Source organism: Elephantulus edwardii, unplaced genomic scaffold, assembly GCF_000299155.1.
Source record: "Elephantulus edwardii isolate Elephantulus edwardi_28Jun2011 unplaced genomic scaffold, EleEdw1.0 scaffold00071, whole genome shotgun sequence".
In the NCBI taxonomy this organism is placed as follows: domain Eukaryota; kingdom Metazoa; phylum Chordata; class Mammalia; order Macroscelidea; family Macroscelididae; genus Elephantulus; species Elephantulus edwardii.
Window position 1 is genome coordinate 14,395,722 of NW_006399821.1, and position 14,743 is coordinate 14,410,464.

At 38.3% G+C, this 14,743-nt stretch overlaps 1 protein-coding gene across 1 annotated transcript in view; it reads left to right on the plus strand.

Moving 5' to 3' along the window:
• The window catches only part of RIOK1 (RIO kinase 1), a 47,078-nt gene that overhangs the window by 9,830 nt on the left and 22,505 nt on the right, over nucleotides 1–14,743 (plus strand). The window contains exons 5-13 of the mRNA XM_006888766.1: nucleotides 741–783; nucleotides 6,996–7,088; nucleotides 8,211–8,323; nucleotides 8,417–8,497; nucleotides 9,012–9,098; nucleotides 11,026–11,163; nucleotides 11,715–11,818; nucleotides 12,009–12,115; nucleotides 14,233–14,298. Of these exons, the coding sequence (XP_006888828.1) occupies nucleotides 741–783; nucleotides 6,996–7,088; nucleotides 8,211–8,323; nucleotides 8,417–8,497; nucleotides 9,012–9,098; nucleotides 11,026–11,163; nucleotides 11,715–11,818; nucleotides 12,009–12,115; nucleotides 14,233–14,298 (832 nt within the window). The remainder of the gene's footprint in view (nucleotides 1–740; nucleotides 784–6,995; nucleotides 7,089–8,210; nucleotides 8,324–8,416; nucleotides 8,498–9,011; nucleotides 9,099–11,025; nucleotides 11,164–11,714; nucleotides 11,819–12,008; nucleotides 12,116–14,232; nucleotides 14,299–14,743) is intronic.

Here is a 14,743-nt window from a genome sequence, read left to right on the forward strand (position 1 = left end):
AATGGGGGTGGGTGAGGAAAATTGAAATAATTTGTTTGAATTTGTACACAAATTTTGTAAATAAACTAGTAGAAAAGGGAAAAAAAAGATTCAGGGAGATATATAAGGAATGCTGGGCCTACAGATAAATGCTGAAAAGAGATAAGGACCTTTTTCAAGACCCCAAATAAAGAGAAGTTTCCTTTTTAAATGATTGCACTATTGCAGTCTGTTTAGGTTAGTATGCTAGATTGTTACTTTTTGAGTGAGCTGAAGCTAATCAGACTCTCATGAAATAACAAAAACATAAAACCAAAACACTGTCTTTGTAGAAAATGACTAATGGAAAGGCCTTGTAAATGACTTTTTTTTTTAAATGACTCTTAATTCTGTTTGGCTAGAAAAAGAGTCTTTACAACCTAAAGGACAATTAAAAAAAGACTCATTGTTTTATTTTCCCAGATGTAGTTCCATTCACTCCAGTTATTCTTACCTAATAATTCTGGAGTATCTTATATTTGCTGGGTAGAAATTGCTTCCAACTGCAATATCTTACTTTTTGCTCTAGAGAATCTAATTGTTAATTAAAGGAAAATGAAGGAGGCTCTACTGATTCATAAAACTACTGGGATCATGAAATTTGTTGTCATACTGCCAGTATAGCAATTTTCATGGAATGATTTATATTTTAGAAACTTTCTAATTTGACTTCTACAAATGACAATTCAATATTTTAATTTTACTTTTTGTTTTTTGGTTAGGTATCGCATCAAAGATAAGGCAGACAGAGCAACTGTAGAACAGGTACAATTGAAACGTATTACATCTTCTTATTTTAAATTAGCCTTTATATTTTAATAGTAGTTTTTCCTTTCCATCTTTGAAAATACTTTGTTAAAACCATTTGTTTTTGTACTATTAAAATTTTAGGTCTGCATTTTGCTTGAATTTGTCAATAAGTGGATGATTAAAAGTCATAGTCCATCTGTAACCCTGTGAAGCCACCATACAGTGCATGTTCTTTTGCAGGGAAAAGATAGTCTCTATCTAGCAGTGTTACGTAGGTCTGGAAAATTTTTGTCAACTTTCCCCAATAGAGCATCTCACAAAGTGAGGGGAGTGCAGAAAAGGGATGAACAGGGGAAGACGTTAGGCCTTCAAATTTCCCATCAGGAATCTTTTTGTTTGCAGATACATGCTTGTCTTACTACTATTCAAGAATATGAAAACTTGGTCCCTGATTATTCCACTTGGAATCTCTAGGTGGATAAACAGATACCTTGAGAGATTTAGGCACTGGGCTCAGCGGCTTAGCACTCAGGCCATTAACCAACCAAGTTAATTGGTGTGACATAGTTAACAAAGACAGTGGTGAGTAGTGACAAGGATCTTAAAAGCTATTGAGTGACCATCTTAGGTGCACCTATTGTCGTTTCCCCTTCTTGAGGAAAGAAGAGTCAAGGAAACAACTAGTTTGAAACACTACTGAGACATATGAACCACCGCTTCAATTCCCTGAGACCAGAAGAACTGGATGCAAAACAACCATATCATCTCACCCCAGTAAGAATAGCAAAATTTAACAGAGCAGCACACAACAAATGCTGAGGAGGTTTTGGAGAAACTGGAACCCTTATTCACTGTTGGTGGGAGTGTAAAATGGTGCAATCACTATGGAAGGCTGTATGGCACTTTCTCAAAAAGTTGCAAATAGAAATACCATTTGACCCAGCAATTCCATTACTAGGAATACACCCTTAAGAAAGCGTAACTACCACCCAGGCAGATACATGCACACCCATGTTTATTGTGGCATTGTTCACAATAGCCAAGAGTTGGAAATAACCTAAGTGCCCGACAACAAACCAATGGATAGAGAAGCTCTGGTGTGTTCACACAATGGAATACTAAGGTCCTTGAAAAACAAGGAACTCATGCAATATTATTCAAAATGGGTCACCCTGGAAGACATTATGCTAAGTGAAATATCTCAGTTACAAAAGGACAAATACTGCATAGTGCCACTGTTGTAGAACAGGACTAACATCAGGGTTGGGGTGAGACTGAGAAAGATTGGATAAATTATGTATGCAGCATTGAAATAGATGAGGGAGAGAACTGTTTAAAAGCGATATATGATTGGGTTCCCATTCCAAAAAGGGTGACCCAGCTGAGTGTGGAAACTACAGAAAAATATCATTGATTTCACATGCAAGCAAGATTCTACTGAAGATTGTCCAAAAATGACTGGAACAGCACATCAGCAGAGAACTGCCGGAAGTCCAGACTGGGTTTAAAAGTGTTCGTGGTACTGGGGATATTGTAGCTGATGTTAGATGGATCTTAGCTGAAAGCAGGGAATACTAGAAGAATGTCTATCTGTGTTTCATTAATTATGCAAAGGCGTTTGACTGTGTGGATCAAACGGTGGCTGACTCTGAGAAAAATGGGAATCCCAGAACATTTAATCATGCTAATGCAAAACCTATACTTGGACCAAGAGGCAGTTGTCAGAACAGAGCAGGGCAACACTGCCTGGTTCAAAATTGGGAAGGGTATACGCCAGGGATGTGTCCTATCTCCATACCTTTTCAACCTGTATGCACAGCAGATTATCCGAGAGGCTGGGCTCCATGAGGAGAAGTGTGGCATCAGGATTGGTGGAAGATCTATTAACAGTCTGCGTTATGCAGATGACACAACCCTGCTTGCTGAAACTGAGGAGGCCCTCATGCACTTGCTGCAGAGGTTCAAGGACTGCAGCCTTCAGTATGGACTGAGGCTCAATGTCAAGAAGACAAAGATTCTCACCACTGGACCAATTGGCAGCGTCAGGATGGATGACGAAGAGATTGAGATTGTTCACAGCTTTAGTGTGCTCGGCTCCACGGTCAACATTCTTGGCACCAGCAGCCAGGAAATCAAAAAACATATCGTGATGGCAAAGTCTGCTATTAGGGACTTCTCTAAAGTACTCAAGAGCAACGGTGTCTCTCTGGAGAATAAGGTACGCCTGATACAGGCCATGATCTTTGCAATCACTTGTTATGCATCAGAGAGTTGGACAATGACTAGGGAGGATAGAAGGAGAATTTATGCCTTTGAGCTGTGGTGCTGGAGAAGAGTATTGAATGCACCCTGGACTGCCAAGAAAACAAATAGATTCATCCTGGAGAGGGTTAAACCAGGCTACTCCTTGGAGGCAAGGATTCTGGTGCTTCGTCTGACATACTTTGGACATGTTGCAAGGATCGACAGGTCTTTGGAGAGGGACATCATGCTGGGTAGGGTGGAGGGACAGCGCAGGAGGGGAAGACCCTGTATGAGGTGGATTGATTCGGTGACTGGGGTAATCGGGGTGGGAGTGTCAGAAGCAATGTGATTGGCACAGGATAGAGCAGGGTTTAGGGCTGTTGTACATAGAGTCGTTATGAGTCGCAAACAACTCGACGGCACATAACAACAACATTATGATTATGACAAGAGTCCAGAATGAAGGCTGCATAGAGGGTGGGGGGATGCAAATTGTATAACAATGAAGGAAATTTTCTTTTACTTTTCAAAGAGAAGAGCGAACTTGGGGTGGGGGATAGCCAGGGAGAAAAAAAGTACAACAATGAATGCATGGAAATCCAAAATCTCTGTAAACATTCATTAAAATGAATTAAAAAAAATAAAAGAACTGTATGGTGTTTGGCTGCCACAACGACCATTCTGATTGGAACCACAGAAGGTCTTGACTGAATAGGAGGAAAATACAGAACAGAAGTGTAAAAGAGACTAGACTTAGCTGCTCTGATGGAGACTGATGGAATTCCCGAGACTGCGGCCCTAAAATGCTCATTAAACCTGGAGCTGAATTGGCTCTCGGGGATCACTTTGCATCCAAACAGCAGAGCTGTGTCATGAACAACAGTCCTCACGAGGAATGTAATCATCAGATAATCAACCATATGAAACCAAAAGGACAGCATTTGCATAAAACAAAGCTCAAAAGGAAGGAAGGAATATGAGATACAAGAGAAGGAGAAATGGAAATGGGATACCCAGAGTGGAAACAGGAAGGAGTGCATTGAAGGAATTGCATCCTACATTGGGAAAATCTGCTCTCAGGGACCTGCACCTAATCCAGGCCTTGGTCTTCGCAGTTAACTTGCTTTGTATAAGAAGTTGGGCAATGACTAGAGATGATAAAAGGAGAATTGATGCCTTTGAGCTGTGGTTCTGGAGATGGACTGCTAGGAGAACTAATAGATTTGTCCTGGAGAGGGTAAAGCCAGGCTGCTCTTTGGAAGCAAGGGTTTTTTTTTTTTTATTTTGTTTGTGTGTATGTATCATCAAAGCAGATCCGACTGGTACAGGAGGAGATTGACTCCTTCTTCAGTGGAGCATCTAGTGGATTCAAACCGCACACTTTCAGGATTACAGCGCAGCTTCTTGCCACTAGACCACCAGAGGTCCCTCAGAGGCAAGGATTTTGAAACTCTGTCTGACATACTTTAGGCATGTTGCAAGGAAGGACCGGTCCTTGGAGAGGAACGGTGCAAGAGAGGAAGATCCTCAATGAGATGAATTGACTGACTGGGTAATGGGGTTAGGTGTGTCAGAGATAGTAGTTGGCTCAGAGAGATCAGGGCTCTTGGACATAGGGCCACTATGAATTACGAACAACTTGATGACAAATAACAACATTAGGAAACAGTGTGGTGTCTTAATGGTTGAATTGAAAAATCAATTTGCCCTATAATAATAAACTTTTATGCAAACCACAATTGAAAAGAATCCTTAGGTGGTATCAACAATTGAGCCCTCAGCTTTTTGAGGTTGTTATATTTGAACCTAGGTGGAGGTGGCCTGATGATCTACTTGCAAAGATTAGAGCTGTGAAAACTCTTTGGATCAGTTCTACTCTGCACACATGGGGTTGCCATGTGTCTAAAGTGACTCCATGGCAAATAGTGTTAAGAGTGAGTGTTAGCATTGACCCAGAATTTTTATGTGAAGGAAATGCTGAAAGGGGTCAGAGCATTGCTCTTCCTGACCCTCTCCCTCTCCCCTCCTCATAGAAATATACACAGACAAATTTTGGAATGGTTACCTCTTCAGCCTCAGCTTAAGTTATCCCCTTTTATCATCTAGTTCAGTCCCCATGAGAGTAACATCTCTACAGAAGCCAGAGCCATTTGTGCAGTTGAAGAATTCTATCTTAAGTCAGACAGAGGTGTGGGCTCTGTATCTTCATTGCCCTCTATTTTGTGGAATTTTTTGGGTTTTGTTTTTGTTTTTAAATAAAGCAGAGGCTACCTTAAACACAAAGCAGCAGTCTTAATTTTTCAAAGATCCTAAAATAAATTAGGGAGGCAGGCAATTTTTTTGTCTCTGGCCCAGAGTTGGCCAGCATTTGGGTGTTCCGGAAGGGTAAAATACTGAACGGTCAGGCCACGCCTAGTGTCTTGGGAGACTTAGTGTCGGCTGCATGTGGCCTCTGGCTTTTTGTGATAAGTGTTTGGTGGCGCTCCCTGGTTGAAACAAGCTTGGAAATAGGAGTGGCTTCCACTTCCGTAAATAGCTTGCCTCCAAAAGCCCTATGAACCTGGAGAGAGGATCAAAGTCATGTATGCAAGTGTTGAGGACTTTCATTCATAGGGTCACTGTGAGTCGCCTAGGACTCGACAGCACTTAACAACAACAGCAAATTTTGAGTAATAAATTATAATAATAAAGTGCCTATGTTGAGTTTTAAACTGCCTTTCAAAATTAAATTTGCTTACTATTTTTCTCTTCTTCCCCCTTTTATTTTAAGCCATTGTGGTCCGTTCTTGCTATTCTCCTAAGAAAGGTAGTTACTAATTTTGCAGTAGTGCAGGTGTTTACTTGTGTTCTTTCATTTAACTCACTCCTCTTTGTTTACTTGTTCAATAAAGAAGGGTTGGTAATGATTGTGCTTTTTCCTTCTCTACTTAAAATGGGTAGAGTGTGGTTTTAAGTTCTAGAGTCTCCCAGGGTTCTTTAGGTTTCTGTCTTGACTTGGAGGATAGACGTTAGAGTTAGCTAGTTTGGGCCAGCTTACCTTTGTTTCTTCATGGGCCGAGTTATACAGAGCTGCTACTCCTGGTGTGTCTTAAAATGACAAAAGACTTTGTTATTTCAGTGTTAGGATCAGACTTTAAATACACTGCCTTATATTTCTTAAAGATGACTTTGGAATCTTATTCTTAAACATGGCTTTGGAATGCTATTTATTCAAGATTGTCTACTTTGGCTTTGAAGAAACTTAGTAAGACTTAGTCATCTATAGTGTCAGCAGCCTTATTTGTTTAGAAGTAGTAAATATTTTATGCTTTGTGGCCCAAGTAAAGACTCCATTGAATATTCTAATTTTTCTTTTTTATCACTTTAAGAAAATGTCATGGCCATTCTTTGCTTGCAGGCAGTGGCCTGGATTTGGCCTGCAAGCTGTAGGGTGCTGACTGCTGGTTCCAGTACAGGAGCCACTGGCCAAATGTTGGTTGGTACTGAGCACCTAGAATGTGGCAAGTGTGCTATAAATGTAAAATACAAGACTTAGTATAAAAAGCGTAAATGAGTTCATTTTTTACATTTAAACACTACAGTGCTAATTTGTACATTATTGAATTATGTAAAAGATATTAAAATTCATTTTGTTTCTATCTCTTCCTCCTCTTCCATTCTGCCCCTGCTCCCCACCCTTACTAAAAAATTATTTCATTCTTATTAGCTGTTCTTTATCTAGGGTTGATTTCTCCCTCCCTTGACCTTTTGTTTTCTGTGACTCAATGAGCTTTTTGACTTGTTTATTTTTCTTTGGACCTTTGCTTACATTTTATTTGCTAATAGAATGAATTATTATACTACCTATACATGAATTATTTATCTTCAGAGTGACTGTGCTGACTAATGAGTACAGATGAGCTCAGTTTGCTTGTCATATGTACTAATGAGAAATAATTTGATCCCACCTTTCTGACTATTAATTCTGTGCATCTCTGTTTTAGGTGTTGGATCCCCAAACACGAATGATTTTATTCAAGATGTTGACTAGAGGTATCATTTCAGAGATGAATGGCTGTATCAGCACTGGAAAAGAAGTGAGCTTTTCTTTGAATGACTGAATGTTTCCATGTTAGTTTTCTTATTTCATATACCAAGTGGAAGTCAAGCACTTAATGAATTGTGCCTTCAAGGAGAAAAAGGTGGAAGATTCTTGTCATATTCAGATGGTTTATTAATTCAGTGTTTGTGCAAATGAGTTTATTGTTGGGACTAAGCAGGAAGTTTTGTATTTAATGACTTTTTGCCTTTACATTCAATGATTGTAGTGAATCATTAAGTCTAACTTAACTACTTAGGCCCAATATTTAGTTTAAATGATCAAGTTATGATAAACCTGAATCATAGTAAAAAAACCTTATTAATGGAAGCAGGGTGCTATTGTCTTATTTCTGAGTCAATGAGTATTTTTCCCCCCTTTTTAGATATGAGACTAGAGAAAGATAGAGTGGGGTTTTTTTATTAGTAACTAGTCACAGAGAAAGCAGTTCTTAGTACAGTTCACTTTCTAAATCATTAGATAGAATTCTTATGGTATACAACATTGGGAGTTGTGCTGCTGCTAACCCAATAGCCTGAGTTCACCAGTAGCTTCTGGGCAGAAGGATGGGCAGTCTGTTCCCTTGTGTTTTATCACATTGGAAGCCCAGTGGAGGCTTGGCTATGAGTTGGTTCCAAGTTCACAGCAAAGATAGTTTGAGATAGAAGAATGTCTTCAGATATTCTTCACATGTTTTAGATACCAAAAGAAGAATGAAAATACTTTTCTTTTTTTAAAGGAAAATGAAAATAGAAGAGGAAGGTGATCATTTTAAAGATATTCCACATCAGGGTAAATAGAATTCCTGACTTTTTGCTCAAGGAAATGGTCATAGAATCTCTGGAGATCCTGATTGTTGAGCCTATTTGACCTGAGGCTTTGGGAGGCAAAGAAAAGTGAAGTGCCTCCCTCTGGTACCTGGGCATTCATTGTTACCAGATTTTTTTAGATTCTTAGCATTGTATATGACCCAGTTTAGAATCAGAAAAAGTTAGTTGCCATTTTTCTTACTAGCTCTAGGACCTTGTCACTTGCTTTGAAGATTTAATCAGAGACTAAAAATTCCATTTGTACTTCTTTAATAACATTATAATTGTCTTTATTTTTTCACTTAAAATAGGCTAATGTGTACCATGCTAGTACAGCAAATGGAGAGAACAGAGCAATAAAAATTTATAAAACTTCTATTTTGCTATTCAAAGATCGGGACAAATATGTAAGTGGGGAATTCAGGTGAGCTCAGATATTTCCCCCCCACTATTACTTAGTTAAAAAAAAAATTTAATAATGGAATGGCTGAAATAACAAATGTTGTTCTTGTTCAAGGTTTCGTCATGGCTACTGTAAAGGAAACCCTAGAAAAATGGTGAAAACTTGGGCAGAAAAGGAAATGAGGAACTTAATCAGGTGACTACCTGGAATGTTGTGTGTCTGCTCTGTGCCCGTACTTGGATGCTTGCCTGTAGGCCCAGAGGCAGTTCTGCTCAAATGCAAGATGAGGGCCACTCAGTGTTGTTAGGTCTGGGCCATAGGGGCTCGCTTTGTCTTTTCAATTTTTAGCCCACGGTTTGGCCACATGTTTATATCCTTTGTTTATCCGGACACCTCTGTAGTGGGTAAAAACCTCTTAAACCCAGCTGAGATCAAGTTTCTCCAAATTTTTAAAATTTAGGGTTTTTTAAAAATAGTCTTTTATAAATAAGGTAAAATGTGCACACATATTACACGTTGAATATATTCATATTGATCAAACAGTACTTGTTTTCTAATTCTTTCTGAAATCGTCTTGTATTTAATCATTTGTTAGTTGTGAGTCCACCAATTTTATTAAGTGTTTTTTAAGTTGATCAACCTATAAGGTAACTGCAGATGTAGCTGTTGTATTTCTGCTTCTTAGATAGCCTTTTCTCTTTTACAATAGGCTAAACACAGCAGGAATACCGTGCCCAGAACCTATAATGCTAAGAAATCATGTTCTTGTCATGGGGTTCATTGGAAAAGATGACGTGTAAGTATATGAAAGAACTAGGAATTTTATGCTTAGAATGGTATTTTTTGAAAATATTTTGTAAATTTCTAATTTTTGGTACTTCTGAATTCTGATCGTCTGTAGGGCGTTGTGCTGCCCATCCTAAGACGGTGCCTTTGGTGGTTTGAATCCCCATGGGAAAGATAGGCAGTGCCTGCTAATGCAATTTACAGCCTTAGAAAACCCACTGGATGGTCAGCTATGAGTTGACTTTGATTTAGCAGCAATGATTGAGTTGAATTTTTGTAACTGGATAACATTGAGAAGAATGGGAATCCCAGAACACTTAATTGTGCCCATATAAAACCTATATCTGGATCAGGAAGCCATTGCTTGAATAGTGCAAGGGAATACAGCATGGTGTAAAATCAAAAAGGTGTGCATCGGAGTTAAATCCTTTCCCCCATACCTGCTTGATCTCTATGCTGAACAAATCATTCAAGAAGCTGGACTTTATGAAGAAGAATGTGACATCAGGATCAGATGAAGACTCGTCAACAACCTGCATTATGCAGATGACAAAATCTTACTAAAAAGTAAGAAGAACTTGAAGTGCTTGCTGCAAATGATTAAGGACTATAACCTTCAGTATGGATTACATCTCAAAATCAAGGAAACAGAAAGGCCTCACCACCAGGCCAGTAGGCAACAGCGTAATAGGTGGAGAAAAGGTAGAAATTGTTGAGGGAGGAAATTGTATAACAGTGAATGAATATTTATTTTTTGGGGGAAAAAAAAAAGTGAAGGCAGGGAGGAAATGTGTAACAATGAATGAATGAAAGTCAAACTTTTCTGTAAACTTTCATCAAAATTACAATTAAACTCTTAAAAAAAATAGAAATGGTCAATTTTTATCTTATTTGGATCCACAATCCACCCTTGGTATCAGCAGTCAGGAAATCAAAAGACAGGTTGTGTTGGGAAAGGCAGCAGTCAAGGACCTCTCCAAAATTCCGGCAAGCAAGGATGTCAGTTTAAAGACTAAGGTCTGCCTAATCTAAGCATGGTCTTTTCACTTACTTGCAATGCATCTGAGAGTTAGACAGACAGATGAAGAATCAATGCTTTTGAGTTACGGTGCTGAAGAAGAGCATTAAATATCCCGTGGACTGCCAAGAGAATAAACAAATGTCTTGGAGAGAGTGCAGCCTGGATGCACCTTAAAGGGGAGGACAGTAAGATTCTGTCTCACATACGATGTTGTTAGGAGGGGCCAATCAGAGTATGACATCTTGCTGGGGAAATCAAAGGAGGGAGAGACTTTCAGTGAGCTACATTGACACAGTGACTGCAGTATGGGCTCCAGTGTGATTGAGATCATGAGGATGGCACAGGACCGGCTGGGGTTCACATGTGAAGTTCATAGTGTCACTATGAGTTGTACTTAAATCTACGGCATCTAACAACAAAATGTTTGTATCTATAAGGAGAAGGCTGCTATATCAACGGCTGCCCCTCCAGCGGCGCTTGATACTGATTGATGGTCAGTCTCTTCCTGTGCAGTTTACAGCCTCAGAAATCGAGTGGAGGGGCCATTAGGAGTTAGGTCCAACTCCATGGCAATGAGATTGAGTTTGATTTTGTTTAAATTATACAACATATTAGTATTCTCCACTGAAAAACTCCTTTCATTTTTTAATGCGTAAATTTTATTAGTTTATTCTACTGGCTTTAGTCTCAGTACCTGAGAATAACACATTTAATCCTGTTTTGGGGGTCTGAGTTATGTAGGAAGTTAAGAAAGCATCACCTGATTTTGACCAACTTTTAAAATAGTTCGTAGTGAGACAAGTTGTTCTACCTATAGTTCACATGATGAGTTGTAGAAGAGAAGTGCATGTGATAATCTAGTACAGAGGACGAAGACTTCTTTCAGGTCAGTTTATCTGAGTTCTTTTTATTTAAGGCCGGCACCGCTCTTGAAAAATGTTCAGTTATCAGAGTCCAAGGCTCGGGAGTTGTATCTGCAGGTCATCCAGTATGTGAGGAAAATGTACCAGGATGCTCGTCTTGTTCATGCAGATCTCAGTGAATTTAATATGTTGTAAGTATATGTTGTCCCTCAGAGACCCCTCTGTTCTTGTTTCATAGACTTTGAAAATATAAACAAAATTCCAGTGGAAAATCATGCTAATTATTTTTATTTTTATTTTTTTTTGTTGGTTACACTTTAATACATCAGATGGGCTTTGGGGGACAGTGGCCAGGACATTGCTGAGTTCTTCTCGCTTCCTCTTGGCGCGGATGTGTGTCCCCACCCTTTTCTTGATGAACTTGAGGGCCCGCTTGTCTTTGGAGACCTTGAGCAGCTCCATGGCGCAAATCATGCTAATTTTAAAGTTTGATGTTGGCTTCTAGCCAGTAGCAGTATAAAATCTTTATTTTTAATGAGTTTAGTCACAGAATTGACTACTTTGATCCTTAACAGAGTTCATGAAGCTGGGAATTTTCTCAGTTGTCATTTTTATTAGAATACCCTATTTTCATTATCGCTTTTGCCATGTTACTAATTATTTCCTATATTTCTAAGTATAAAAGCGTTTTTAAATACAGAAGGTATGAAAGTAATACTATTCATTTCCTTCTGATCACAAGGTATCATAATGGAGATGTGTACATCATTGACGTGTCTCAGTCTGTGGAGCATGACCACCCACATGCCTTGGAATTCTTGAGAAAAGACTGTGCCAATGTCAATGGTGAGTGGAACCTGCAATTTTCTAACGACTTATTTATGTGTGTTGTTTCTGTGCTCAGTTAAACTTAGCCCTAAATTGCCAGGTGTGGTGATAGCATTTGCTAAGAGATGGTATATTTTTTTATCTTAGGTACTTAGAATGATAACCATTTTCCTTATCACCTTAACACTAACATATTTCCTTCTGACAGATTTTTTTTTTAAACACAACATTGCTGTGATGACTGTGCGGGAGCTCTTTGAATTTGTCACAGATCCATCAATTACACACGAGAACTTGGACGCTTATCTCTCAAAGGTTAGATGGGGAAAAAAATAGGAAGGGGAAAAAAAGAGAAGATAGTGATAATTTGCATTTGTATGCCACTTCTGAGAACCTCAGATAACTCAGCATAAATTTTACTCATTTTAACAGCTTCCTAAGATCTTCCTAAGATTTCTGATTTCACAGGTTAGGGAATAATAATAAAAAAAATACAGTGAAGCAGTCTTTGGTAAAACTACATTTCTAGATTTAATTATCTGACTAGATTATATAGCTTGTCAAACTGTGGACTGTTTCATGAAAAATCTTCCAGCTTTTAGGACTTGTATTTCCTTCCCTGTCTGCATCATAAACCTGTGACCATGTGGCAGCTGTGCCCAGACAGATTTTTCTGGTTTTCTCATAACTTCTGTCCCTTTCTCCATGGAATATCTTCTCATTTCAACCCTAGTGTATTTTTTTTGTCTGCCCACTAGCTTTACAGGTCTGTTAAGAAAGCTTTCTTGGCATGTAGTCAGGCAAAAAAATCATTGTTTCCATGGACATATGTTCCTATTATAGATAAAATAAAGATAGGCCTGACAGCACAGGGGTTAAAGCACTATGGATCCAAACCACCAGTGGCTGTGTGGGAGAAAGATTTGACAGTTTGCTTCTTTAAAGGTTATCAGCCTTGGAAACTCAGTCCTGCAGGGTCACTGAGAATTAAAATTGGTGGTGCATTAGTTAAACAATTGGTTGCTAATTGAAAGATGGACAGTTTGAACCCTGAAAATGACTCCATAGGCTCAAACATGGCAAACTGATCCTGCGATGGCAATAGCCTAGAAGACCCTGTCTGCAATTCTGCCCTGCTGCATGGGGTCTTTATGAGTCAAAAATTTACAAAGTCAATTTTCTTACACTCTGCTAGTCTGAACCGTTAAAGGAGAAGAATTCTATTTATTCTTATGTTACTCTTACTTCATCAGTATCTGCTGCATGAGTTAATTGAGAGAGACTTCTTTTTATTTTTTAGTCCTTTAGTTTAACACTAGTTTTAGGCTCTAGACTTAAAAATAAAACAAAAATCCTACTATTGCTGTATTTTCCTTTCTTTTTATTTTAGTAACTAGAGAGTAAATCTTGATTTTTATGTTTACTACAAGCTGGAAGAACCCTTTGACATCTTTCTTACCCTTTTTGTTTTCATCATTAGTTTTTGAGACCTCGCTTTTTTCCTTTATACTGCAGTATAGCCTTTTCCTTCATACTGCAGGCCGCACACTCGAGTACACGTACTCAAGAAAGGATTCTTTTATTTCGAGTCTTAGTTATTAGAAAGATTTTTCTAATCATTTAAAAATTAGTATATGTAAAGAGTTGGAAAACAACCTAAGTGCCCATCAACAAAAAAATGGATAGAGAAGCTATGGTGTATTCACACAATGAAATACTACGCTGCATTGAAAAACAAGGAACTCGTGCAATATTATTCAAAATGGGTGACCCTGGAGGACATTATGCTGAGTGAAATATCTCAGTCACAAAAAGGCAAATACTGCATAATGCCACTGTTGTAAAATGAGACTGACATCGGGGCTGGGGAGAGACTGGGAAAGATGGGATAAATTATGTATATTGCATTGAAACAGATGAAGGAGAGAAAGGGATATATGATTAGGTATTATTGTCATGACAGGAGTCCAGAATGAAGGCTGCCTAGTGGAGTGAACTTGGAGGGAAGGATTGTTTAACAATGAAAAAATTTTTCTTTTACTTTTCAAAGTGAGGAGCGAACTTGGGGAAAGTTTGGGCAGGGAGAAAAGTGCGACAATGAATGAATGGAAATCCAAAGTCTCTGTAAACTTTCATTAAAATTAATTAAAAAAATTCATTTAGGTTTTAAAAAAATTAAAAAAAGAAAAAAGAAATGTAGAATGACTTTGTTGGGGCTAGGTATGCCCATACTTTTGGATTGATTACAGCATTAACTGATGGAGTTGGTGATGGACCAATACCCTTAGCTCACAAGAAATAACTAAGGACTTTCTTTGAGAACTGTAGAAGTGATAACTGAAAAAGATTAGAGCAAATTTATATTAAAACTGAAAGATCAAACTATCTGTGGGTTGAATGTAAAGGGAGGTAATTTTTGTTTTCTTTCTAAGGCCATGGAAATAGCATCTGAAAGAACTAATGAAGAAAGGTCTCACCAAGACCATGTGGATGAAGAAGTAAGATTTATCATTTGTTCACATTCTTTAGAAACACATTTTATTTATTATTATTTTTTTTATAGGCATAAATTTGACTTTTATATAAGCAGTGTGTTTTTTGGTGTGTGTGTGTGTGGTTTTGTTTTTTGGGGTGGTTTTTTTTTTGTTTTGTTTTTTTGGGGGGATGAGTAGTGTTTTTGAAATTATAGTATTTCCTTTACACTTAAAATATGACACAATCCTAACTCTACCAAGAAGTTTAATTTACCAAGATGTTTAATTTACATTTTATTCCACTATTCCACCTAGTAATAGGCTAGTGTCCTAGAAAGGAAATTTATTTAAAGAACCTGTTGGGATTTCGGAGTCTCTGAGTGAGGATGAAAGACTAGTGGTCCCAATCCAGACATCACCTGGAGCTATCAGGCGAGCAGTTGAGGAACTAACCTGGCAGGAGAAAGGC